The sequence below is a fragment of the Pristis pectinata genome, chromosome 8, assembly GCF_009764475.1.
Source record: "Pristis pectinata isolate sPriPec2 chromosome 8, sPriPec2.1.pri, whole genome shotgun sequence".
In the NCBI taxonomy this organism is placed as follows: domain Eukaryota; kingdom Metazoa; phylum Chordata; class Chondrichthyes; order Rhinopristiformes; family Pristidae; genus Pristis; species Pristis pectinata.
The window spans coordinates 7,009,571-7,037,392 of record NC_067412.1 but is presented as its reverse complement, the minus strand read 5'-3'; the positions used below and the strand labels follow the sequence as shown (position 1 = coordinate 7,037,392).

The following is a 27,822-nucleotide window of genomic DNA, read 5'->3' as shown; positions in this document are numbered from 1 at the left end:
CAAACCCAAGCAACCAAAGCCGCACAACTGGCTTGGTGAGTTTTGATACTCAAGCCAAAGCTGCGGGCTCCATGAGGCAAGGGTTCGAACCCAACTTGGTGCACATCAATGCATTGATGAACTTATAATATTTTTGGTGGGCAAAAAAAAGGAGAATCCAAGGAGAGGGAGAGAGACCAAGAAACCATGTCTGCAACAGAGGTGTTGGTGACCCATCCACAGGTTGCACAGTGTATTCCCGAGGAGGAACTGCCCTGCAAACCCTACTGCATGGTCAAGAACACGGGGCTGCACTCTTCGTCGGGTCTGGCTACGGCTGGGTTTCGCACAGCCAAGTACATCCCGGAGGAATGGGCTCAGAACAATTACTCCAAGTACTACCAGTCCTTCGCCGAGCGGGACACGGCGGAAAACGTGCGCAACGGGTCCAAGTCTCTGATCGTGGAGAGGGAAAAGTTGACCCAAGATACCCAAGCCCATTCTACCAAGAGGCTGGGCGAGAGGCTGCAAGATATCTTCTTCTGGAAGTCGGAGCTCAAGAGGGAGATCGAGGACCTTCTAGCCGAGACCGAGCTGCTGCTGGAGAAGCAAAGGCGTCTGGAAATTGCCCTGGATGCCACCGAGATAGCCATGTTCATCTCCACCGACAACCTGCAGAACAGGGAAAGGAGGCAGGGTCCTGACTTGGTCAAAGATGCGGTGGAGGACGAGCTCCTCAAGGTGAGGTGGCGGGACAGTGCCCTTCCCAACCCCCATCCCACAGCCAGACATCGGACATTCCCCCCCCCCCCCCCTCTAGTTCTGGGATGGCTTTGGGTGCCAGGCTCCATGCTCAGGGTCTGTTTGGTCCCATGTTAATCTCAATCAGATTTTTAAGAATGTTTTCTTTGCAGATGGAAGCCCTCCCCACTCAGTGTCAGGGCTGTGGACATACAACATGCTGTCTCTTGTTGAAGTTCTGACTGGCTCTTAAACAGCATGGGCAAAGGCAACTGAATTTATATAGCGCCCTGAATGCAGTAGATGTCCAAAGAAACCTCACAGCAGTGGGAGGCAGAGTCATGCCTTTGAGTTCACAGTGTCAAGCACCCATTTACATTAATCCCAATTTATCCTCCCCATATTCCCATCAATTTCCTCCCCCTGGATTCTTCTCCTCACCTACAGGCAAGGGCCAATTTTACAGTGGCCAATTAACCCACCAACCTGCATAACTCTCGGAGACACGCGAGACTGCAGATGCTGGAATCTGGAGCAACGCACAAAGTGCTGGAGGAACTCAGCGGGTCAGGCAGCATCTGTGGAGTGGAATGGACAGTCCACATTTCAAGTGGAGACCCTTCATCTAGACTCCAGATGAAGGGTCTCAACCTGAGACGTTGACTGCCAGTTTACCTTCGTAGATGCTGCCTGATCTGCTAAATTCCTCTAGTGTTTTATGTGTTGCATATCTTTAGGATTTGGGAGGAAATTGGAGCATCTGGGGGAAACCCATGCAGTCACGGAGAGAACATATAAACTCCACATAGAGTGCCGGAGGTCAGGATTGTACCAGGTTGCCGGAGCTGCAAGGAAGCTGCTCTACTAGATAGTCCACACTACCGTGCCGCCTAATTAGTACCATGCTCTAATTAGACCAGTGATAGGGGTTTAAGTGGCAAGCACATCTGATTCTCAACGTTCTGCTCACTGCTAACACCGAGCTAGCTGAAGAGTTTCACAGCAATGATTTTCAGATGATGGCAAGCTTGAAATGCTGTTTCTATCCTTTTTGTTCCCTGATGTCAGAATGAACATCAAGATATGTGCTCTGCTGTAAATTTATCACAAGGCAATCAATGAGATCCATTTGACCAACATTACATTTGTCAAGGGAATCATTTGGGTGATATTTTAACACTGACAAGGAGCAGCCATAAAACAAATTGCACTGATTCTGATGAAGACCTGTGGATCACAACCTCACTCTAATGTAAATGGGAAAAGGGACATGACCCAAAATTGAAGGAGGATATTCAGATCATTATTCTTATTTAGATTCTATTTTTTACTGGGCTCGGCATGTGATTTGATGTTAACTCAACCTGACCCAGACTTTAACCAGATGCTTTCACTGTGCTTTGTGCTGATTTAAATTCCGTTGTCTCATAAGATATCTTTATGAGTCGCATGTACATCGAAACACACAGTGAAATACATCTTTTGCGTAGAGTGTTCTGGGGGCAGCCCGCAAGTGTCGCCACGCTTCCGGCGCCAACATAGCATGCCCACAGCTCCTAACCTTTGGAATGTGGGAGGAAACCGGAGCACCCGGAGGAAACCCACGCAGACAGGGGGAGAACGTACAAACTCCTTACAGACAGTGGCGGGAATTGATCCCGGGTCACTCGCGCTGTAAAGTGTTATGCTAACTTGCTACACTACCGTGCCTCCCTCTCCCACTTGGGGTAGCACAGTGGCACAGCCCCACCGTGTCAGTGACCCAGGTTCAATCCTGACTTCTGGTCTTCTGCCCATGTGGGTTTCCCTTGGGTTCCCCTGGGTTCCCTCTCAGAACCCAGGGACTTGTAGGTTGGTAGGTTTATTAGCCACTAGTGTGTAGGGGTGGGTGATAAAATCTAAGGGGGAGTTGATGGGAATGAGGGGAGAATAAAATTGGATTAGGGTGAATGGGAGCTTGATGACCAGCACAGACAGGATGGGCAGAAGGCCCTGTTTCTGTGTGACTCTATGACTTCATAACTCAATAAGAAGCAACAATAGCAAAATACTGCAGATGCTGTAAATCTGAAATAAAAACCAGATGTGCTGGGGATTCTCAGCAAGTTAAGCAGCATCTGTGGAGAGAGAATCGGAGTTAATATTCACATTGGTGACTTTTAGAACTTGAATGAGCTAAAGGTAACTTTTTTTTAGATGGAGGGAGTGGAGAAGAAAGTGGAAAGTCTGTGATCTGGTGGAGATCAGGAGAGACTGAATGAGATAGGAAAGCGTTGGACCAAGGGGAAAACGGGTGATTTGGCACAAGTGACTAAACGAAAGACAACATTTCAATTGAGTTTTCTGTTTGAGAGACGAGGGAGAAAGACATCAGAGTAAAATAAAAAGATTTAAAACACGATTCATGGGTTCATTCCACTGTAGTTGATTATGGCGTCATTACCGATTGCGTTAGTGAGCCATTCAGAGTGCTCACTGCTAATATTTGTCATGGCCTCCATGATGGTTAGCAGGGGAAACATGCCACCACTAGTCCCCCATACTCATGAGCGACTGCAGTCTTGTACAATCTTGTGGTCACCTTGTGTTAGTCTAGGTGGGAAGGAAGAAACTTTTTCATTACAATTGATTTCCAACACGAGATTCAAAGACATTCGGCAGAGTAAATCAAACAGTTATTGTCCTTGGGTGTTAATGCTGTCAAGAGAACTATAATCCATTAGTATGAAGGCTCCATTAGTGCCTGGCACTTTGACACTTATCTACCAATGCAAAGATGTAATAAAGATTTTAGTGTGCTGCGCTGCCTTTGTGTGTTCCTAGTATCTGAGAGCTCATTTTTGAGATTCTCATGCCACGTTGAGGCCAGACGCAGGTTGGAGGAACAACACCTCATATTCCAGCTTGGTAGTCCCCAACCTGACAGCCTCAACATCGATTGCTCTAACTTCCGGGAACCCCTCCCCTCTGTTTTCCCTTCCTCCCCTCTGTTCTCCCTCTTTCCTGTGGCTCCCTCACCCCTTCTCTTCCCCCTCCCTCACCCTCACAACCTGCCCATCTTCTTCCCTTTGTTCCATGGCCTACTGTCCTCTCCTATCAGATTCCTTCTACTTCAGCCCTTTGCCTCCTATCACCTCCCAGCTTCTGACATTATTCCCTTTTACCCCCTCCGCCCCCAGCTACCTACCTTCCCCCCCCCTCACCCGGACTCACCTGTCACTCACCAGCTCGTGCTCCTCCCCCTCCCCCTACCCCCTGTGTTATTGTGTGTTATTATGCAGTTATAATAAAGAACTACAGTTCCCAGTAGGCAGTGCAAGGGGTCACGGGGGGGAACAGGAGGTGGCTGTAAAAAGAGAGGGAAAGCAAACCGGTCTGTGTTGGTTAATAAAATGTTCAGATGTTAAACCCACGCGAAGTTTGTCTCTTGATGAGGAACAAACATAACGCCCCCCACCTCCTTATACTGGCTTCTGCCCTCTTCCCTTCCAGTCCTGATGAAGGGTCTCGGCCCGAAACATCGACTGTCCATTTCCCTCCGTGGATGCTGCCTGACCCGCTGAGTTCTTCCAGCGTTTTATGTGTGTTGCTCTTGAAATCCTCTTTGTTGTTTTCAAGCTCTTCAATGGTCTCTGTAAGCAATAGTAGCCCTACGTTGGATTATGCCTTCTCAGAGAAAGCAAGTCATCCTCCATACTGAGAGGTCGGCAAAGAAGAAGACAATTCTTCAAGAGAGATCCCGGTATCCCGCACATTTCAAGCTCACCAGTAATCATAGTCGTGCCATCCAGGGCATGGGTCAAAAGCAGTGAAATTCCTTGGCCAATCCACTCTGCCCCTCCACCTCTCGCCCTGCCTTTTGGCCACTTCTAATAATCCTTAGTGGCTCAGTGTCAGGTTTTGTTTGAGAATGCTCCTGTGGCATTTTACTGGCTTTCTTGTTCTATATAAGTACAAGTTATTATTATCTTGGAACCGAAATAGATGATTTTGAATTACTGCCCATTTAACCTTCAAGTGATAGTTGTGCATGAATGAAGATAAGTGATTTTATCTTATTTAAGTAAAATCCCAGATTGACACAATGGTGAAAACAACAAAAGACTTGTTTTGATATAGTTTGAAATCTATCCAAGGTCACCATTGTTTTGTAGCAAATTATATATTTGCAATCATCTCATGTAAATGATGCAAATTAATCACTGACCCATTTCAGTTACTTAGAAATGTAAATACTAGAATTGGTCAAGTTAAACAAGTGTATTAAATTATCTTTGGGCTGAATCTTGATGATAAATTCTTGTAGTTTCACATTGAACTGTCAATATTTACTCCATGTAAATTCGAGCAAGTTTGGGATTTTGGCACATGCATGTCCAAATACAAACCTGCTGACGGATTCTAGCTCATAGAATCAGAATCAGATGTATTATCACTGACATATGACGTGAAATTTGTTGCTTTGCGGCAGCAGTACAGTGCAAGACATAAAAATCGATAAATTACAAAAATAACTAAATGGTGCAAAACAAAAGGAATAATGAGGTAGCGTTCATGGGTTCATAGATTGTTCAGAAATCTGATGGTGGAGGGGAAGAAGCTGTTCCTGAATCACTGAGTGTGGGTCTTCAGGCTCCTGTACTTCCTGCCTGATGGTAGTAACGAAAATATGGCATGTCCTGGATGGTGAGGGTCCTCAATGATAGAAGCCGCCTTCTTGAGGCACCGCCTCTTGGAGATGTCCTCAGTGGTGGGGTGGGTTGTGTCCGTGATGGAGCTGGCTGAGTCTATAACCCTCTGCAGCCTCCTGTAATCCTGTGCATTGGAGCCTCCGTACCAGGCTGTGATGCAACCAGTCAGAATGCTCTCCACTGTACATCTAAAGAAATTTGTAAGTCTCTGATGACATACGAAATCTCCTCAAACTCCTAACAAAGTAGAGCTGCTGATGTGCCTTCTTCCTGATTGCATCAATGTGTTGGGCCCAGGATAGATCCACTGAGATGTTGATGCCCAGGAACTTGAAGCTGCTCACCCTTTCCACCACTGACCCCTCAATGGGGACTGGTGTGTGTTCTCTCGACTTCCCCTTCCTGAAGTCTACAATCAGTTCCTTGGTCTTGCTGATGTTGAGCGCAAGGTTGTTCGTTATGCTCCTGTGCTGGACTCTGTCATAGTCATAGGGCCATGCAGCACAGAAACAGGCCCTTTGGCCCACGGAGTCCGCACCAACCATCAAGCACCCATTTGCACCAATCCTACACTAATCCCATTTTGTTCTCCCCACATTCCCATCAACTCCCCCCAGATTCTACCCCTCAGCTACAGACAAGGGGCAACTTACAGCGGCCATTTAACTGACTGACCCGCACGTCTTTGGGATGTGGGAGGAAGCCGGAGCACCCGGAGGAAACCCGTGCGGTCACAGGGAGAACGTGCAAACTCCACACGGACAGCACTGGAGCTCAGGATTGAAACTGGGTCACCCAGAGCTCGGAGACAGCAACTCTACTATCTTCATCAGGCAGCACACACACGCACTTGGTGAGGTTCCCTTGTCTTTACACTGGGGAATATGCCCACATATCCTGTGCCAAGTTAGACCTCCCACAGGATCCGTGAACCCATTCATTTTAATGGGGAAATTTACAGTTGCAGGAAAAAGAGATAATTTTTAAAATAAATAACATTTTTATTTGTATTTTCATGCAAAGTTTTCAATTACTTACGTATCTTTAGCCGGTATATTTAAAATTTTTATATCTTTTCAATATTTTTGAATTGCTTATTTCAATAGTTTCTGAATGACAGGCACATTTGTAAGCATTGCAAATGATTGACAGCTTTGACAGATGGCAAAACTGGGGGGTGGGGGGGTCAGCTTTCTGTCACCTGGCCTGTGTGTGGGTCTTTCTCTGGATCACTTACCTGTCCCATTTGTATGACACGAGAGGGCCTGGACTTGCATGGGGCCTCATTGGCTGGGTCCAGGACACACGTGGCCAGTTGAGTATGGCAGTCCGGATCCAATCCAGGTAAATCCAGGCCACTGTGGAATCCAAGGGTGCATGTGGACAGTGAGATCCACTTTGCAAAATCCAGGCCATAATTTCCTCCTGGTTTGCAAAGTTGTGAAAGGAATCTCTGTTCCTGTGAATCATTTAATATTCTATACAGACCACGTTTGTTGCATAGACATTCAATGTATGGAATTTAAATGCTGTTTTTGAACTGTCATTAGAGTTTTGATTATATGGAAACTATATTACTGAAGATAAGAAAAGGAGCATATGTGTGTAATTGAATATTGCATTTATATGAATCTCATAAACTGCTCAGGCTGTATTTATTGACTTTGAATCTCAAGGGTAAATCATAGTTCTTTTACTCATTCCCAACCATTCATAATTCTGTATCACTTCAATATGTCAACTGTGGTATAGCTTTATGATGTTTGCAAACTTTGTGTCAGAAAGCTGTGGGTTCAAGTACCACACTGGAGTGTTAAGCATAAAAATACCTTCTGCTACAGTACTGACAGGGTGCTGGACTGTTTGAGGGGTTGTCTTTTGAACGAGGTATTCAATTGAATCCCCTCTGTTCTCACAGAAGATACAACATAACCCAGGACATTATTCTTAGAGAAAGTGGAGAAGGTATACAGATGTTATGGCTAATGTTTATCTCCCAACCAGCATCATGATAATAACTTATCCGATCATCGTGTGACACTGCTGTGGGAGCTGGCTGTGCACAAACTGGCTGCTGCATTTCATTCCTTAGAGCAGTGACTGTGTCAAAAAAGACTACGTATGTTAATTAGTCCATTGACAAGCTTTCTTCCAACAATTTTACAGTAACCACATGGGATATTTCTAATTTACCAAACTGAGTCCAGTACAGGAGGAACCAGCAAAAACATTTTTCCTTAAGTTAATTGGCCCAATTACCTCTGTCACTTTAATATTATGTTATATTTTAAAATATATCATCGGTGTTATTGGATTAAGATTAAATTTGAAGAAACATCTGTACGCAGAATGGTGACAACTGGGTATTGTCCCTGATGGACACACTGCAGTAAGTGACTGAGATTGATTTTTGGCACAAAATTTGAACACAACTGTTATCCATCCAGTGCATTCTTCTTGGGAAATTATCTTGCTTTATTGATGTTTGGAAGGCAGGTGAAGTTTCATTTGGAAATTCTGTTTCCCCTGCCTTTTAAATAGATTAGCCTACAATTTGGAGTGCATTTTCCCTATTTAAATGTGTGAATCATTCATGAAGCTTCTTGTGCATTTCAAAGTCCAACCCATTAGGACAAAGGCCAGACAATTCACCTTACAGTAATTGATGATTTTCTGGTGTCATTTGTATAAGTAATAATATCATTAATGTACACGATACACACCCCTGCCTTACCTGATAGAAATTGGATTTGTTTTTAAGTCATAGTAAAACAAAGATAAACCCCTCAGCAAGTCAGTAAGGAGATGTGAATTAAAAAGTCTGTAACTGTCTGCATATCTGTATGAGTTTTTAATGCTCTGTATATCTCGTACATCACTGCCTGACCTGCGCTAGCAAATCTGATAGGACGGTGGGTATTGGCCACACACAACTGGACACACTACAGATACACATTCCCTTCCCCTGAGGTCTTCCACATCTCCATGGCAGCATGTTATGCTGCTGCAGTCTGTAGATCCCTAAGGCTGAGACCCACTGCCCATGAATCCTGGTAGTAATGGTGTGACAGCTGTGACCTCTGCAGTCAGTGGCTCTCAGATCATGTGTTAATGCAGCCATTGGGGTGAAAATTACCCTGATGTTTTTTATTCCTAGTTTTGCAATTTTTTGCAAGGCAGGGGAGTTCTTTTACTGGGCAATGGTGCTAAACACAATGCCCATTCAGAAATGTAGAATGATACAGCACAGAAACAGGCCCTTCACCCACCATATCAGGCTGACCAGGCGCAATAGTGTAGCGGTTAGCGTGACGCTATTACAGCGCCAGCGACCCGGGTTCAATTCCGGCTGCTGTCTGTAAAGAGTTTGTACGTTCTCCCCATGTGTGTGTGGGTTTCCTCCCACATCCCAAAGACTGGCCTAGGAAGTTGTGGGCATGCTATGTTGGCGCCGGAAGTGTGGCGACACTTCAGGCTGCCCCAGAACACTCTACACAAAGGATGCATTTCACTGTGTGTTTCAATGTACATGTGACTAATAAAAGATATCTTATCTCTTATCTTAAATACCCATCCACACTAATCCCATTTCCCGGCACACCACCTGTAGCCTCTGTACCTTGACAATTTAGGTCTTTGTGCGGATACATTAAATATTTGGAGTATACCTGCCTCTACTATGCCCTCAGGCAGTACTTTCAGCTTCCAATGAAGGATAGAATCCAAATTCTCGATTATTGTTTTCTGAGAGAATTGACTTTGTTCGCTATAGAATTGACTGTTTGCCACAAACACAGTTATACTCCTCAGCTCAACTCAGTGTAAAGTCATCTGTTAGATGACTTGTTTTCATCAGTGGCTAACAACACATTGTGCAGCTGTGACGGGGCAATCAAAAACATCACAATGGAGAGGGTCCATAGCAGATTTCACCCGGGATGGAGGCCTTCAGTTATGAGGAGAGACTGGAGAGGCCTGGTTTGTTTTCCATGGAGCAGAGGAGGCTGAGAGGGGACTTGATAGAGTTATCCAAAACTTTGAGGTGCGTAGATATAGTGAGAAAGCAGAGATGTCTAAAGCCAGAGGGCATCGGTTTAAGGTAAGGGTTTGGAGAGTTGGAGGAGATCTGAGAAAGAATTTTTGTCACTCAGGGGGTGGTTGGAATCTGGAACGTACTGACTGACTGGGAGTAGAGTCAGAGATTCTCACAATGTTAAAGAATTTAGACAAGCAGTTGAAGCATCAAGTTGTGGGAAACTATTAGTTAAGTACTGGGAAGCGGGATTAGTATAGATGGGGACACAAGAGACTGCAGGATGCTGGAAATATGGAGCAACAAACACGCAAAAAGCTGGAGGAACTCAACAGGTCAGGCAGCATCTGTGGAGGGAAATGGACCGTCGACGTTTCGGGTCGAGATCATGTCCCGATGAAGGGTCTCAACCCAAAATGTCAACTGTCCATTTCCCTCCATAGATGCTGCCTGACCCGCTGAGTTCCTCCAGCTTTTTGTGTGTTGCTTTAGTATAGATGGGTATCTAGTGGTTGGACAGATGCAATGGCCCACTTCTATACTGTATGACTCTTTGACCCACATGCTCTTTGAACTAAATACCCCTTGACACAGCTCAGAGCTCTACAATCAGTGCAGGTTAGGGTAGATTGCTGGCAATCACTTTACTAAGCACAGCATGCAGTTTCTTTACAAATTAAAGACGAACGAGAAAAGCAGGAAACTGGAACTTCTGGAACACTACACTCGTAATGATTCCTTGTGAGCATTGTTTGTGGCTTGCTCATGAGTGGAATACTCAGTACTGCAATCCATCAATAATGCACCATTACTGAAATAATGTGCAATAAGACTTCTGCTTTTTATTCTAGGAGGTTGATCTGATACAGAATGTACGGGGTGTTTTGAAGCGAACTTTGGATCAGGTCATTACTCAGATAAGGTAAGCAAATTGTTGTTGATGAGATGTCACTGACTCACCACTCATTCATTATTCCCCCATCATTCAAATTATTTACTAATTTACTCAAACTCTGATTATTTGGCACGCTCGGTACTTTGGTGTGGCCAGATTAGCAAATTTTCCAAACTATTGGATTAATACCTCAACACGTTTTTAACTCACTATTTTAGATGTTATGCGGTATTACAATAAATTTCCCACTGAACCAGGTAAGTTTAAAGGGAGCATGGGAAAAGGGACCGTGGTCAGTTGAGAGAGAATGTGGGAACAGGGTCGCTAGTGAGCTGGGTGGAAGCACTGGAACTGGGGCCCCAGTGAAATGGAAGGGAGCGCAAGGACCGGGGCCTGGGTGAGTTGGAAGGAAGCACTGGAACTGGGTCCCCTGTAAGATGGAAGGAAGCGCAAGGACTGGGGCCTGGGTGAGTTGGAAGGAAGCACTGGAACTGGGTCCCCTGTGAGATGGAAGGAAGCGCAAGGACCGGGGCCTGGGTGAGTTGGAAGGAAGCACTGGAACTGGGTCCCCTGTGAGATGGAAGGAAGCACAGCAAACATTAATAGTGAGCCAGATGTCAAACCACAGGGATATCTGAATGGGTGGATAACAGATTACCAGAGTTTTACTGTACTGAGGATGACCACATGGAATTGTCCGATATGCCAGGAGCTTTTCTGCGACTCAATTTATTCTCTGGTTACATTTGTGGTTATTATTGCACCTTAGTGAGTCGCAAAAGGGGAACTGAAACAAATGTGAGTAGATTATAGTCACGTCCCGATGTGATGTTTCAGAAACAGCGAAGTTGTGGCATGGGCTTTGCTCTTTCCACTGCAAAACAGGGCAAGGAGCATACAACAATGGGAGCTGGTGCAGGCCAATCAGCCCCTTGAACCTATCCCGTGGCTGAATAAGGACATGACCAAGCTTGCACGTGAACCCCATTTTTCCACCACATTCCCATGTACTCTGATTGCCTTAGCATGCAAACACCTACCAGACTCACCAATTTCAGGGGTGAATTCCTATTTACACCTTGCCCAGACCACAGCATTCCCCCTTCAGTTGTCCTGTTGGCCATTCCCTCTTTACTCTAGTATCACCATCCCTCTTGTCATTTATCTTCCCAGACTATCACCCGTTCCCCTTTATTCTCCCCTTTCCCTTCCTCTTCCTTTGCACCTCAAACCTTGTTTTATGTCTAACTTCTTCCACTTCTGATGGAAGATTATCGATCGTAAGCATTAACTTTGTTCCGCTCTCCTCAGCTGCAGCCCAACGTAGCTGAGCATTTCCTGCATTTACAGATTTGATTATGTAGAACTTAAAACTTCCGTGACTCATTGCATCCATTAGGTTGTGCATCCATTTTGTCCTGTTTGTACTGCTTAAGCCATAAAGAAGGCAGCACAGTGCACAGCCTCTACACAATGTGTACTGCTCTGCCCAGGACCACAAGAAACTGCAGAGAGTTGTGGACACAGCCCAGTGCATCACGGACACCAACCTCCCCTCCTTGGACTCTGTCTTTACCTCTCGTTGTCTTGCTGAAGCAGCTAGCATAATCAAAGACCCCACCCACCCAGGACATTCTCTCTTCTCTTCCATCAGGTAGAAGATACAGGAGCCTGAGGGCACGTACCACCAGACTTAAGGACAGCTTCTACCCCATTGTGATAAGACTATTGAACAGTTCCCTTATACAATGAGATGGACAATGACCTCACAATCTACATTGTTGTGACCTTGCACCTTATTGCGCTGCACTTTCTCTGTAGCTGTGACACTTTACTCTGTACTGTTATTGTTTTTACCTGAACTACCTCAATGCACTCTGTACTAATTCAATGTAACTGCATTGTGTAATGAATTGACCTGTACGAACGGTATGCAAGACAAGTTTTTCACTGTACCTCAGTACAAGTGACAATAATAAACCAATACCAATACCAGTGACCAGAGACACTAGTGATTAAAGACACAGTGACTAGACGTATATTTTTCATTGCTCTCTAAGATTTGTCATCAGGAGGGTACTGCATACTTTCTTTTACATCCTGTATTTGATTAAGATAACATTTAATTGAAATATTCTCCATTTGGTGTGTTTCAGGAAGAACAGAGATGCCAAGGAACGTTTGGAGATGGATTGGTCCGACAAATACGAAGCCTACAAAATTGACGTGAAGGCTGGTGGTCTCAATAACCAGAGCACCAACATTCAGTTCCATCCAAACTCTTCCAAGTTCGAGGACAAGTAAGGCAAATTCAAACTCAGCTTTCAAAGTCAAAGGACGTTGCAGTCTTTAAGTCCCTAAGGCTGAGACCCACTGCCCATGAATCCTGGTAGTAATCCTGGTACGGTTGCACAGTAGTGTAGCGATTAGCGTAACGCTATTACAACACCAGCGACCTGGGTTCAATTCCCGCCGCTGTCTGTAACGAGCTTGTACGTTCTCCCTGTATCTGCATGGGTTTCCTCCGGGTGCTCCGGTTTCCTCCCACATTCCAAAGACGTATGGGTTAGGAGCTGTGGGCATGCTATGCTGGCACCAGAAGAGTGGCGACACTTGCGGGCTACCCCCAGAACATTCTCAGTAATGCAAAAAGACGCATTTCACTGTGTGTTTCGATGTACATGTGACTAATAAATAAATAAATCTTATCTTAATGATGTGGCCATTGTGACCTCTGCAGGCAATGGCTCTCAGATCATGTGTTAATGCAGCCATTGGGGTGAAAATTACCCTGATGTTTTTTATTCCTAATTTTGCAATTTTTTGCAAGGCAGGGGAGTTCTTTTACTGGGCAAATATTTGGAGTATACCTGTCTCTACTATGCCCTCAGGCAGTGCTTCCAGCTTCCAATGAAGCATAGAATACAAATTCTCCGTTATTATTTTCTGAGAAAATTGACTTTGTTTGCTGTAGAATTGACTGTTTGCCATGAGCACTGTTATTAAAGACTTCGAATGAATTACAGGCCTTCCCCAGGTTACAAACACCCGACTTGTGGCCACCTCACACATACGAACGAGCTCCCATAAATATTATTAAATTCGAATGAGAACTAGTCTTGGGAAAAAAAACTCTTTGTGTAACCACAGTAATCAGACACGATTGTCTCTTAAAAACACAGGCTACCAGTTTCACCATGGGAGGCCACTTACAAGAATTGTTTTAGAAACTGACAAGGAATCGCTTCTATTGATACTCATGCAACGATACTCTATTAAACAACGCAACATCCATTGATACTTCAAGCCCATCAAAGCTAGCCATCGAGCATGGGACATCCTGATTCTGTACCATTGTAACTAGGCATGGGTACACAATATATGTTCAACGTCTGTTGACCCTCACCAACACCATTCATTGCAACACTCTGGAGGTATGGTTACCATATCCAGTGATTTTGTGTATTTTCCGACTTATGGACAAAATCGACTTACGGATGTCTGTAAAAGTGTAACCCATTCATAACCTGGTGATGGCTTCTAGTTATTATCCAATCAAGTTTAATCCAAATAGAACATAGAACATTACAGCACAGTACAGGCCCTTCGGCCCACGATGTTGTGCCGACGTTTTATCCTGCCCTAATATCTATCTAACCCTTCCCTCCCACATAGTCCTCCATGTTTCTATCATTCATGTGGCTATGTAAGAGTCTCTTAAATGTCCCTAATGTATCTGCCACCACAACCTCTGCCGGCAGTGCGTTCCACGCACCCACCACTCTCTGTGTAAAAAATTTACTCCTGACGTCTCCCTTATACCTTCCTCCAATCACCTTAAAATTATGTCCCCTCGTGTTAGTCATTGTCGCCCTGGGAAAAAGTCTCTAACTGTCCACTCAATCTATGCTTCTTATCATCTTGTACACAAATCCTCCTTGAAATCCAAAAATCTAATATCAGTACTGATTATTCTCAGCCATTGAGCCTCTCCAGACCTCTTGGATAGAGAGGTCCAAAGATTTACTACCCCCTGGGTGAAAACATTTCTTATCTCTGTCCTGAATGACTGACCCCTTACTTTGAGACTGTGACCCTGGTTTTCGGGGCAAACATCATCCCTACATACTTATCTGAGCTTTTCCCCTGTATTTTTAATTTCTAGATATTCATAAGTAAAGATGCTTAAACCCTTCTAAATGAATGTTGCCATGTCGGTAAGTGATCAAGTTACTCTGACTGAGTGCACTCAGCTGTGGACACTCTCTATTCAACCTCTAAATCAATGACAAACCAAGCTGCCCATTATCAGAACTTATCATAATTCCTCATCGGGAAGTACAGGGATAGGAAAGGGTTCAGAGGGATATGGGCCAAACGCGGGCAAATGGGACTAACTTGAGTCAGCATGGACAAGTTGGGCCGAAGGGCCTGTTTCCATGCTGTATTACACTATGACTCTATGTCAGGTGGAATGGCATGTTGTGGAAAGGAAATACCCTGACATATTGCAAAAAAAGAAATGCAGGCAGTTTCCCCAGGCCACCACAGGTTCGTCTTCCCGAGAACTGTTCACAAATTTTTTGTAAGTCGGAAATGAACAGAAACAGTGTGTGGGAGAGGGTCACAGAAACAGCAGCGACGGGAGACAGAGCAGGCAGGGGAAGAGCGGCCGCCAGCGGGCCTCACTGACTCGGCGAGCGAGTGAGTGAGTCCGCTCGGCGTTCCTGGCTCGGCTCGGCTCCATCCAGCCCCCTGATTGTTGCAGCTCGGAGGGTGGGGAGAGAAGGCACACGGAAACGCTCCATTCCCACCCAGCATAAGACGCCTGCAGCCTGGCAGCAGCCGGAAAATCCGTCCCCGTCCATCCCGCCGGTCTCCCAAACTCTCGCTCATATGTACAGGGTGTCTATAAGTCAGGTGTTTGTAACCCAAGAGAGCGCCTGTAGTGGAAAACAATATAAATGGTGATTTATTCTCCACTAGATGGTGCCTTAACACCACTTGTCATGTCCACCAAACAGGAAACGACCAGAGCTAACACAAACGCGTTGCTTGTTCAGACTGGAATATGGGAGCTTGACATCTCCTCAGAAAGGCAGGACGTCCTGTAGAGCAGCACTGTCTCCACACCATGCAGCAGGGGTATCCTCACTGAGTCACAGCTGCCGTTTCAGTGAAAGGGAACTTGCCGATCTCGTCTGTCTTCACTATACTTTTTACTTTTAATGTGTCTCACTTGGTAAAAGAAGAAGTAGCCACGTACAGACCATGCAAAGTCAAAGTCGAGCTTATCGTCATATGCACAAGTACACGTATGCACAGGTGCAATGAAAAACTTACTTGCAGCAGTATCACAGGCACATTGGAATTGGAATTGGTTTATTATGGTCACTTGCTCCGAGGTACAGTGAAAAACTTGTCTTGCATACCATTCATACAGATCAATTCATTACACAGTGCATTGAGGTAGTACAAGGTAAAGTGATACAGAATGCAGAATAAAGTGTCATAGTTACAGAGAAAGTGCAGTGCAGGCAGACAATATGGTGCAAGGCCATAACGACGTAGATTGTGAGGTCCAGAGTCCATCTTATCATACTAGCACATAGCATCATTTAAACAGCATTCACAAGAAAAACATAAACACAATTTTTACAGGAAAGAACACAATTGTAACAAAATAAAACACAAGGTCCATTTTAATGCAAAGTGATCAAAGTGGTCCTAGTGTTGTAGTGATTAGGGTTGTGCTGGTTGGTTCAAGAACCGAATGGTTGAAGGGAAGTGGCTGTTCCTGAACCTGGTGGTGTGGGACTTCAGGCTTCTGTACCTCCTGCCCGATGGTAGCTGTGAGAAGATGGCGTGGCCCGGACAGGGGGGATCTTTGATGATGGATGTTGCCTTCTTGAGGCAGCACCTCCTGTAGATACTCCCGATGGTGGTAACACTGAGTTTTGATACTGATATTTCTCTTTAATCTCTCAGTTCTTCTACGCCAGAGTCTTGGGCCCAGTTCACCCACTGTAACATCTACAAAGCTGAACAGGAGCGAATGAATTCTATTAACCTCCGCACACTGGTTGACAGTGTGCTGCAGGAGACCTCCGAAGATCTGCATGAGCAGTACGATAGAGTAAACGCTGCATTTAACAAACGCCTGGAAGAGCTCTTTGATGTAAAGGCCAAGTTAGACCATCACCTGAGAAAGGTCATTGTCTCAAGCAGCTGGTTCAGTTTCACTTTTTCATAAATCATATTAAGTTTAGAAATAGGAGAGAACTTAATTGTGGGTGTTCAAGGCAATGATAGATGGGTGAAAATAAATAGCCTTTTTTGCCAGTCTCAACCAGAAATAACAAAAAATTTAAACTAAGACATTTGACTGGAAAGGAACTGTTGTATACAACTACAGAGTTTAGTCTTGTTGTAGTGTGCTCAAGTTTGAGTTAACTCATTGGAAGGGACAGAGAACAGCTCCACAGAACCTCTGTGAAGCGAAATGGTCTCCACCCTCCCTCTCTCTGTAAGATCCTCTGGCCCAACGAACTGCTTCGATCTCTGCATTCCCCCCCCCCCCCCCCCCCCACCCACCCCCCCCCCCCCCCCGCCGATCAGCTTGTAATCACTGCACTGTTGGTGGCTGTGCCTTTAGCTGCTGAGCTCTATAATTCCCTCCCTTGATCTCTCCACCTATCTCCAAGAGGACACTCCTCTAAACCATTTCTGTAACCAGGCAATTGGTTACCATTTCCAATATTTTCCCATTAAGCTCAACGTAAAAACCTGTTGGACAATGCTCCAATTAAATGCCCTGAAGTATTCAAAAGCTCCAAATAATTGCAAGCTGTTGATAATCAAATGGAGATACATTTGACGAGTTACATTATCAATGGATGTGCATTAAGTTGTTCTTATTTGTGTAACAACTCAGTGTTAATGTCAATAGATGGTAAAATTTGTCAATCAACTCCTCTGACAAAAAAAGAAAATGCTCGAACTATTCAACAGATTGGGCAACATCTGTGGAGAGAGGTACAGTCCGATGGTTGAGGTCGATGACCTTTCATCAACCTGAAATATTTACTCTGATTCCTCTCCACTGACGCTACCTGCCTTGCTGAGTATCTCCAGTGTATATTTTTTTTATTTCAGATTTCCAGCAGCTATAGCTTATTGTTTCACCTTTGTATTTTCTCTGCGCAGTAACTCAGCCAGAAGTTAGGAAATTCATCCCAAAAGTGGTGCCATTTTGGACAGCTTAGTTTAGAGAATCCTTTCCCCGCCACTCAAAGGTTTGTGGAGACCGCAGTGAGATAAATGAGTGAGGCTATACATTGATGCCCTACCTTTTATTTGCCTTGAGCAGATACTTGAACAAATTGCAGCTCAGGAAAGAAACATTGCCAATCTGAAACAGGCCATAAAGGACAAGGAAGCTCCACTCAAAGTGGCTCAGACTCGACTGTATGAGAGGACCTACAGACCGAATGTGGAACTCACCAGGGACCCTGCTCAGATGAAGTAAGTTCCCAGAATGTTTGAGAGACAGAGATCGGTGAGCTGGCACTTTCCATTCAGTTCATTACCATCCCTCTTCTGACAACTGCCATCACCCAATTTCTCACCATCCACTCCTTTTACTTCCCAATTTCCGCAGTTTGATATGTGAAGTCGGGGAAATCTCGGAGTCCATTGCACTCCTGCAAGAGAAACTCAAGGAAGCCCAGATGTCTCTGGAGAACATGGAGGATACACGAATGACTCTCGAAAAGGAAATTGCAATAAAAGCAAACAGTATATTTATTGATAATGAGAAGTGTCTGAAGCACCGTGAACGATACCCAACTGTTGTTAGGTTGGCAGGTTATCAATAAGCAAAATAAGAGTGAATACTTGTTATTTATGAGCGATAATACTTGGATCTTCCATGGATGCAGAAACTACTCACTACACTTGGGTGATTTACTACCTATCGGGCATTTGGCTCAAAGCACAAATGAAAATTTGTTCCCTTAGAACAAGTAATCTGAAATTACTACAGAATTATCAGGACTTTGACTCCTAGAGGTAATATCTAAAACTGAAAGCATTTTCTATGTTATTACTACCGTTGGAATTTCCAGAATTGTGATTCAATAAACTTATAGGAACAAGGAAGATATAGTTCATGTCCAGTATTATCTTTCAATGCTAAGATTTACATATTGTTTTACACTAAGCATCAATCCATATTTACTGTTGCTGATGAAATTCTCCTGGGTATCAAAAATGTGCAGTCTTTAGGTTAAGTAGGGTTGCATGGGATAATTGGATGATATAATTCGATTCATTTTTTAAAGTTATCCATTACATGTAAGTGATACAGAAAACAAACTACTGGAAGAATTCAATGAGTCAGGTAGCATCTGTGGAGGGAAATGGACAGTCAGTGTTTCAGATTCAGACCCTTCATCCGGGCTGAAAGGGTAGACGGGAGATATCCAGTGGAAGGAGGTGAGAGGGGAGGGGTGGGGCAAGACCTGAATCCAGGTGAGGGAGGGGGTTGATTGGTGATGGAGTCAGGTGGGGGAGGGGAGGGTGGGAACAGGGACAGAGGCTGGGGTGTGACGGGTGGAGGCAACAGAGGGCTGTAGCCGATGGAATCTGTTGGGAAAGGAAGGTGGCGCATGGAACCAAATAAGGAAGGTGGGGTGGACGGATGGGGATAGAAGGGAAGACGTGTTCCAATTACGCTTCTCGGTCATGTATTACACCACAGGGTTATGATTAACACTGGAAAATTTCTAAGATTGTTCTTTCTTCTTTAAATTCAGTGTTGTTGGCAAGGCGATCATTAATTGCCCTTGAACTGAGTGACTTGCTGGGTCATTTCAGAAGGTAGTTAAGACCTAACTGCATTTACTGTGGCTCCCAAATTGCACACAGGCTATACCAGGTAGGGTATTCCCGTATTTCCTTATGATATTGAATGAGGAGGTTCAGCCCATCGAATCTATACTGGCTTGCAGAGCCATCTCATTCGCCCACTAATTTCCCCTGTAACCTAATCTTCCCCACCTTCCCAAAAACTTTCCCCAGATTCTACCACACTAGGACGGTCCAATTAACCTCCCTACCCCCATGTATTTGGGATGTGGGAGGAAACTGGAGCACCCGGGGGGGAAAGCCATGCGGTCCTGGGGAGAACATGCAAACTCCACCCAGACAGCACCGGAGGTTACGTTTGAACCTGGATCACTGGCACTGTAAGGCAACAGCTGTACCAGCTGCACCACTGTGCTGCCTTAGGACGACAGGTTCTCTTCCTGAAAAGACATCTACAGACATCGCACGCAAGTGGGTTCCATACAAACCCAATGGGTGTGTGTGGATAAACTTAATGTGGAGAGGTACATAGAAAAGATTTATCAAAGGGCAGTTGAAAAATTGGTATCTTCTAATGTACCTGTAGATCCCCTGTAATTATGTCCATGAGAAGCCAGGGTTGATGGCAACATTTAGGTGAAATGCAATTAGAACCCATGCATTGGTTAGACATAATGCAGGTCAAATTTAAGAATCATACATCCAACCCTTGCTCTGGATTGTAGTTTGTGTTATCATAATAATGTATCTGTGCTGTAAAACTCAGCTTCAATTGGGAGGCAGAGAATAGGTGAGAGCAGGAGGATGTCTCAGTAGCAGAAATGCACAACAGGGGCACTGCAGTGCATCAACTGGTTGGAGGGTTTCATTGCATCAAGACTTAGAATCATGGCAATTTGGAGAGGGCCATTGGCCCATTGAATCTACATCAGCTCCTAGTTTCTCCCAAGTTTCTCATCACTACAATTTCTAAAGCAAAGAGTCTGGGAAGATTTCTGAAGATTTAATGTCATAATTTCCAAGAGTTGGTCTATTTCATTTATTACATTTTTACAATTAAGAAGCAAAAGGGTTCAAAGAAGATTAAAGCGGAATGGTCTCAAGTGTTTCTTCCCGTGTGGCCAGGAGGTCCATCTTCGGTTCCTGCCGCCTGTCCATCCACCTCCCCGTGAGCCATGTTCGCTAGCGGAGTCTGGCACACACTAAGTGAGGCTTTGGACACAAGGTAAGACCGACAGATGGCGTGAGATCCAAGCAGGTTCCTGGTAGGGCGTGGAAGGAAAATCTCTGCAACAAGGTCGTGAAAAAGAGAAACAGCTCCATCTTGGCTAGGCTTTCTCCAATGCATATCCGCCGTCCTTTCAAATGCAGAAGAAAATAAATTCATAAAATATTACAAATTCATAGAATTATGAATAAATTCATTCTGCTAACCTTGCTCTGTAAAGCAGGAAATGTTTATATTGATATTTACCATTTAATACGTTACAAACAGCAATAAATTTTGCTGACTCTCGAATTAATGGAAATTCGGGTCGTCCCATTACAGGAAGAATGTGGTGGATTTGGAGAGGGTGCAGAAGAGGCTCACCGTGATTGGAGGGTATGAGCTACAAGGAGAGGTTGAACAAACTTGGATTGTTTTCTCTGGAGTGTCAGAGGCTGAGGGGAGACCTGACAGAGGTTTACAAAATTATGAGAGGCATAGACAGGGTAGACAGTCAGAATCTTTTTTCCCGGGATAGAAACGTCAAATACTCGAGGACATGCATTTAGGTGAGAGGGGGAAAGTTTAAAGGAGATGTGCTGGGCAAGTTTTTCCATACAGAGAGTGGTGGGTGCCAGGAACAGGCTGCCAGGAGTAGTAGTGGAAGCAGATACAATACTGGCGTTTAAGAGGCCGTTAGATAGACACAAGAATATCCATGAAATGGAGGGATGTGGATCATGTGCATTCAGAATGGATTTAGTTTGATTTGGCATCATGTTCAGAGCAGACATTGTGGGCTGAAGGGCCTGTTCCTGTGCTGTACTGTTCTATGTTCTATGTCCTACGTAAAGAAGGTTGATTATACTGATGCTGAGAGTGTATTTCCTCTCATGGGGGAAATCAAGAATTAGGGGACATAGTTTCTGAATAAGGCATCATCCTTTGAAGACAGATGTGGAGGAGATTCTTCTCCCAAAGGGTTCTGTGTTGTTGGAATCCGCTACCCCTGGAGAATCTTGGAAATTAATCAGAGACACGAGATGTTGGAATCCGGAGCAAAAAACAAACTGCTGGAGGAGAAACTCGACCGGTCGGGCAGCATCTGTGGAGGGAAAGGGACGGTCAACATTTCGGGTCAAGACCCTGCATTGGGACTGGGAGTGTGAAGGGGGGAGGTAGCCAGTGTAAAGAGGTGAGAGGGAGGAGTGAGGCTGGGGCTGCCAGGCGATAGATGGAACCAGGTGTGGATGGAGATGAAGGGCAGACGGGAACAGGAGACGGACTGGTGGGTTATAGGCAGAGACAGACAGATAAAGGCAGACTCTAACATTCCTTATCTACCTCTACCCATCAGCCACTGACTCCTGCCTCCTCCCTTCCTCGTCTCCCACCTGGCTCCACCCCCCATCATCTCTCTCCTCACCTGCTTCCACTACTGCCTGCAGACCCCGCCTCACCCCTCCCTCTCACCCCTTTACACTGGCCGTCTCCCCTCTACGCTCTCAGTCTTGACGCAGAGTCTCCGTCCAAAACGTTGATGATCCCTTTCCCTCCCACAGTTTGCCGCTCGACCCACTCAGTTCCTCCAGAAGCTCGTTTTTGGCTTGGAAGTTAATGCATTGAATGTATTCAAGCCCAATGTAGATTTTTGGTTTATGGGGGTCTCAAGAGTTATGGGGGACTGGCAGGAAAGTAGAGTTGAAGCCAAACTGAGCAACCTTGAGGCTCCATGCCTCTGACTCCTCTTCCAGTTTCTTCGATGCTCGTAGAACAATTCAACTCCTTAACTCTTCGGTAATATTTCCGTTTGCCTTAGCCATGATATTCCCTCAAGGGGCCAGTCATTTAAAACTGAGGTGGATAGGAATTTCTTCTCACAGAGGTTGGTTAATCTCTGGAGATTTGTGGTCGCAGGATGGATTGAGGTACTTAAAGTGGAGGTAGATAATTTAATGAAAGATCAGGGGAATTGAGGGCTCTGGGAAACTGGCATAGAGGAGGAGCTGAGGTCTGGGGCAGATCAGCCATGGTCATACTGAATGGTAGGACAGGCTAGAGGGGTCGAGTGGCCTACTCTTCCTATTTTCTGACGTTGATGTGTTCTGAAATGACATCAACATTACTGCAACAATGAAAGATCTCACTCTTCACGATTAGCTTTGAGGTAAACCACAGTGCTGCTTTAAAGCCATCAGGGGATTGGGAACAATTTCTAGACTGTGAAGCACAAGTCAAATTTAATATCAGACGTAGTCGATGAAACCTATTTCCCTAATTTATGCAAAACACAAGATCAATTCCGACTGCTGTCTGTGAGGGGTTTGTAAGTTCTCCCCGTGTCTGTGTGGGTTTCCTCCGGGTGCTCTGGTTTCCTCCCACATTCCAAAGACGTACGGGTTAGGAAGTTGTGGGCATGCTATGTTGGCGCCGGAAGCGTGGCGACACTTGCGGGCTTCCCCCAGAACACTCTACGCAATAGATGCATTTCATTGTGTGTTTCAATGTACACGTGACTAATAAAAATATCTTATCAGGAGTGGAATGTCCACAAATAGATGCAAATAAAGTAATAGTTCAGGTGTACCTGCCAAGGCAAACCAACTGTGGTTTCCATTGACTTAACTAGGTTAACACCACACTTAACTTTACACAATTCTCCAGCAGAAAATATTTACAAGGATGTTGCCAGGACCTGAGGGACTGAGTTATAGGGAGAGGTTGGACAGGCTAGGACTTTATTCCTTGGAGCATAGGAGACTGGAGAGGTGATTTTAAAGAGGTGAATAAAATCATGAGGGGCATAGATAGGGTGAATGGACACAGTCTTTTTCCCAGGGTTGGAGAATCAAGAACTAGAGGGCATAGGTTTAAGGTGAGAGGGGAAAGATTTAATAGGTACTTGAGGAGCAACTTTTTTACACAAAGGGTGGTATGTATGTGGAATGAGCTGCCAGAGGAAATGGTTGAAGCAGGTACAACTTTTAAAAGACAGTTGGACAGGTACATGGATAGGTAAGGTTTAGAAGGTTATGGGCCAAATGCTGGCAAACGGAACTAGCTTGGATGGAGCACCTTGGTCGGCATGGACCTGTTGGGCCGAAGGGCCTGTTTCAATGCTGTGTAAATCTATGACTCTGTCGATGTGCTGCAAATCCCCAGCCTGATCCTCATTACCAGAGCTAATGGGTTGGGGGGGAAGATGGAGAAGTAGTGGTAGGGACAGAGTAAGACCCAATCATAAAACAACTGAAGATCGATAGCTCCTACTATAGATGATGATAATACCTTTAAAAAAGTTGTGACATTCTGTTTCAAAGACATTGCAAAATCATTCCAAAATTAAAATTATTAAAAGCATGCAAAGAAATGGAAAAAAACACTAAATACTTACTAAAACTATTTAAATTAGGTAAGCAATAAAAATTAGTTTTTTGTTCCCATGCAACCACAGTTCTTGGTCCTGTGCCATTTGCCAGGTTTAACCTGACATGAGTGTTCAGGGAGATTCCCCAGTTTAAGTGCTGGGCAACAATCTGCTGGAGGAACTCAGCAGGTCGAGCAGCATCTGTCGGGCGGGGGGGGGGGAGGAATCATCAACCATTCGGGTCGAAACCCTGCACTCAGGACTAGAAATGTTGGCCGTTTGACATGACCTTGTTGAAAAATAGTGACATTGAATGGAAATCCGAAGTTGCTGTTAGTTACATGGGGAAATGTTGGGGGTCATGTGGGTAACTGCTAACATTTCTCAACTAAGTTCGGCTCAATGCATTTAGAGAAATGATGATGTTACAAAAAAGCGGGTTGGTTAAAATATTCTAATGAATTGATACCTGCTGAGAAAGGCATGAAGGCATCTCTCTTCACAAACCTCCCCTCAGCATCCAGAAAGTGAGAGGGGTTGAAGTAATTTGGTGTTTCCCATTGAGTCTTATCAAGGAGGACAGAAGATAGCAGGGGAATTACCTGCATTCCCTTCAAAACAACAAAAAGTAAACATCATGGTCAGTTTTCAAGCGTCTTCCTGTTCGATACAACTGGAGAATTAAAAAGCATTCAATAGTATTCATTGGCCAACTGGAGAGACACAGTGCACTTTAGGGTGTATAGAACCATAGAAAACTACAGCACAGAAAACAGGACATTCAGCCCCTCTAGTCTGTGCCGAAATATTATTCTGCTAGTCCCATTTACCTGCCCCAGCCCATACCCCTCCCAGACCTCTCTAGTCCACATATCTATCTAATTTACCCTTAAAAGTTAAGAGCGAGCCCCGCATTTACCACGTCAGATGGCAGCCCGTTCCACACTCCCACCACTCTCTGAGTGAAGAAGTTCACCCTAATGTTCCCCTAAACCTTTCCCCTTTCACCCTAAAGCCATGTCCTCTCGTACTTATCTCTCCTAATCTAGGTGGAAAGAGCCTACTTGCATTAACTCTGTCTATGCCCCTCATCATTTTGTAAAACCTCTATCATATCTCCCCTCATTCTTCTCTGCTCCAAGGAATAAAGTCCTAACATGCTCAGTCTTTCCCTGTAACTCAACTCCTGAAGACACGGCAACATTCTTGTAAATCTCCTCTGCACTCTTTCAATCTTACTGACATCTTTCCTGTAGTTCGGTGACCAGAACTGCGCACAATATTCCTAAATTTGGTCTCACCAATGACTTACAACCTCACCAAAACATTCCAAACTCCTATACTCAATACTTTGATTTATAAATGCCAGGATTCCAAAGCCTTTTTTACAACCCTGTCTACCCTGTGACTCTACCTTCAGGGAATTATGTATCTGAACTCCCAGATCCCTTTGTTCCTCCGCACTCCTCAGTGCCCTACCATTTACTGTGTATGTCCTCCCTTGATTTGTCCTCCCAAAACAAGCTGTTGGAGGAATTCGGCGGGTCAGGCAGTATCTGCGGAGGGAAATGGACAGTCCACATTTTGGGTCGAGACACTTCATCTGGACTGAAAGATAGAGGGGAGATGGACAGAGTAAAGTAGTGAGGGGGAGGGGGAGGGGGTGGGGCGAGGGCTGGCAGGTGATGGGTGGTTCCAGGTGAGGGGGGTTTGATTGGCAGATGGCAGAGGAAAGGGCGGAGATCACGACAGAGACTGGGAGGCAACGAAAGGCTGCAGATGAGGTAATGCCTACAACCCGATGTCGTGAAGACACGAACAAGAAGGACAACAGCTCACATTCCACCTGGGTAGTCTACAACCCCACAGCATGAATACATAATTTCAGGTAACCTGCTCCCCCCACTTCCCCTTTCTCTCTCCTCCTGGTCACCCCAGGTCCTCACTTATACCCCCCCCCCACCCCCCATCACCCAGTTTCTTTCCCCTTGCCCATGTATTCCACCTACCCATCACCCATACACCTCTCCCCCTGGGTCCCCTCCTCCCTACTGGTCCCACCTACCCTCCCCATCCTCCCTTATTTGGTTCCACACTCCACCTTCCTCTCCTATCAGATCCCACCATCTGCGGCCCTTTGTCGCCTCCACCTCTCACCTCCCGGCATCCTGTCGTTAATCTCCACCCTTCCCTCCCCCTCCATATGCAAATCCCCCCCGCACCCGGCTCCACCTATCACTTGCCAGCCCTTGCTCCACCCTCCCTCACTACCGGCGATCTCCCCTCTACTCTTCCAGTCCAGATGAAGGGTCTTGACCAGAAACATCGACAGTCAGTTTCCCTCCACAGATGCTGCCTGACCCGCTGAGTTCTTCTTCAGCAGCTCGTTCTTCCAGATCCCAGCATCGGTATTCTCTCATGTCTCCATTGTAGGGTGCAACACCGGGGCGAATGTCCACCTTCACCGTGTGGACAGAAGAGATCGCCACCTCCACACACCCACCCAATTGAAAATACCTTTCGGATTCCCAAGCTACTTAAGGATGTTGAAGGCCATTCTGCCCACCTTAGTAAATCCGCCATGGACAACCCTAACGTTCTCATATGTTCTTTTGCCTGGTCAGTGATTTCAAGGTATTTCATAGCTAATACCTCACATACAAAACTACTTAAAGATCACTGTCCGGTTATTATCACCATGCAGCATGTGCAATATGCTGTCAGTTAATTGGATGTCCTGTTTCCTTCATTACCACAGTGACTCCTCATTAAAAATTACCTCATTTGCTTTGGAACCTTCTGAGGAATAAAGACTGCTTCTCATTCCATGACATCTTCTCGGGCAGGAGGTACAGAAGCCTGAAGTCCCACACCACCAGGTTCAAGAACAGCTACTTCCCTTCAACCATTTGGTTCTTGAACCAACCGACAAAACCCTAATCACTACAGGTTAGCAACACTATGAGGGCAGGCATGGGAGTGTAGCGGTTAGCATAATGTTATTGCAGCCCCAGCGACCTGAGTTCAATTCCCGCCGCTTCTGAAAGGGATGTGTATGGTGCTATATAAATTCAAGTCTTTTCTACTCTGAGTTGCTTCCAAGAAATGTATACAGTATCTGTCCTAAACTTGTATTTCACTAGTCCGAGTGTTCATTACCTTGTCGTATTCCCACAAAGTAAAGCAATATTCCAAATTTACCTTAACTATGTTCCTTAACCATCTTCCATAACTCTAGTGTTCACCTCCCACCCACCGTCCTTCTCAATTAGAGATTTCTTTATTAGTCACATGTACATCGAAACACACAGTGAAGTGCATCTTTTGCGTAGAGTGTTCTGGGGGACAGCCCACAAGTGTCGCCACGCTTCCGGCGCCAACATAGCACGCCCACAACTTCCTAACCCATACGTCTTTGGAATGTGGGAGGAAACCGGAGCACCCAGAGGAAACCCACACAGACACGGGGAGAACATACAAATTCCTTACAGACAGCAGCCGGAATTGAACCCGGGTCGCTGGTGCTGTAATAGCGTTATGTTAACCGCTACACTACCGTGCCTGCCCCTCAAGTTTCTCCAAAGCATTCTCAAAGCAAAAGACCTCCTGCATGTCTTCTGTGCACTGGTTAGGTGGCAGAAAATCTCCTTCCTTGGCACTCAGAACTACCAGAGATTTCACCCAAGCTATAAGCATTATTGCATGTAATCTGGTACTGATTGTGGTTATACATCGAGTTTCTCAACTTTAATTTTTCACCTATTTCCACACTAGTTAATGCAGAACAACTGAATAAGCAAAACCTGTTAAAGTCCAGACATATAAGACATACGACTTATTTCCAATGCTGATGTTAGAAATTGTAACACTGATTTTTTTAAGCTTCTGATTCTTATTGTAATAGGACACAAAAGTTTGAAATTTCAATGTTCTGAAGGACAGTTTCCATCACAGATCTAACATGAAGGGGCATAATTTTAAGGTCATCGGAGGAAGATATAAGGGGGATGTCAGGGGTAAGTTTTTCACACAGAGAGTGGT

General features: G+C 45.1%; 2 protein-coding genes across 2 annotated transcripts in view; one reads left to right on the top strand and one right to left on the bottom strand.

Annotated features, from left to right (window-relative positions):
- The first annotated feature begins 47 nt into the window (after positions 1 to 47).
- On the top strand, positions 48 to 19,374 carry tekt4 (tektin 4). The gene is made up of 6 exons (XM_052021049.1): positions 48 to 720; positions 10,296 to 10,366; positions 12,496 to 12,639; positions 16,328 to 16,550; positions 17,709 to 17,863; positions 18,000 to 19,374. Exons 1-6 carry the CDS (start codon positions 187 to 189, stop codon positions 18,214 to 18,216), a joined length of 1,344 nt encoding a protein of 447 aa, XP_051877009.1. The 5' UTR covers positions 48 to 186; the 3' UTR covers positions 18,217 to 19,374.
- Positions 19,375 to 20,195: 821 nt separating this feature from the next.
- Positions 20,196 to 27,822, bottom strand: part of LOC127573226 (uncharacterized) — a 64,650-nt gene continuing 57,023 nt past the window's right edge. The window contains exons 17-18 of the mRNA XM_052021244.1: positions 24,251 to 24,392; positions 20,196 to 20,565 (exon numbers count right to left, since the gene is read on the bottom strand). Of these exons, the coding sequence (XP_051877204.1) occupies positions 20,390 to 20,565; positions 24,251 to 24,392 (318 nt within the window). The 3' untranslated portion in view covers positions 20,196 to 20,389. The remainder of the gene's footprint in view (positions 20,566 to 24,250; positions 24,393 to 27,822) is intronic.

Coding starts and splice junctions, on each gene's coding strand:
- tekt4 (XM_052021049.1), top strand. CDS start 187: ATGTCTGCAACAGAGGTGTTGGTGACCCATCCACAGGTTGCACAGTGT. Junction 10,367..12,495: donor CAGGTCATTACTCAGATAAG/GTAAGCAAATTG, acceptor GGTGTGTTTCAG/GAAGAACAGAGATGCCAAGG. Junction 12,640..16,327: donor TCTTCCAAGTTCGAGGACAA/GTAAGGCAAATT, acceptor TTAATCTCTCAG/TTCTTCTACGCCAGAGTCTT.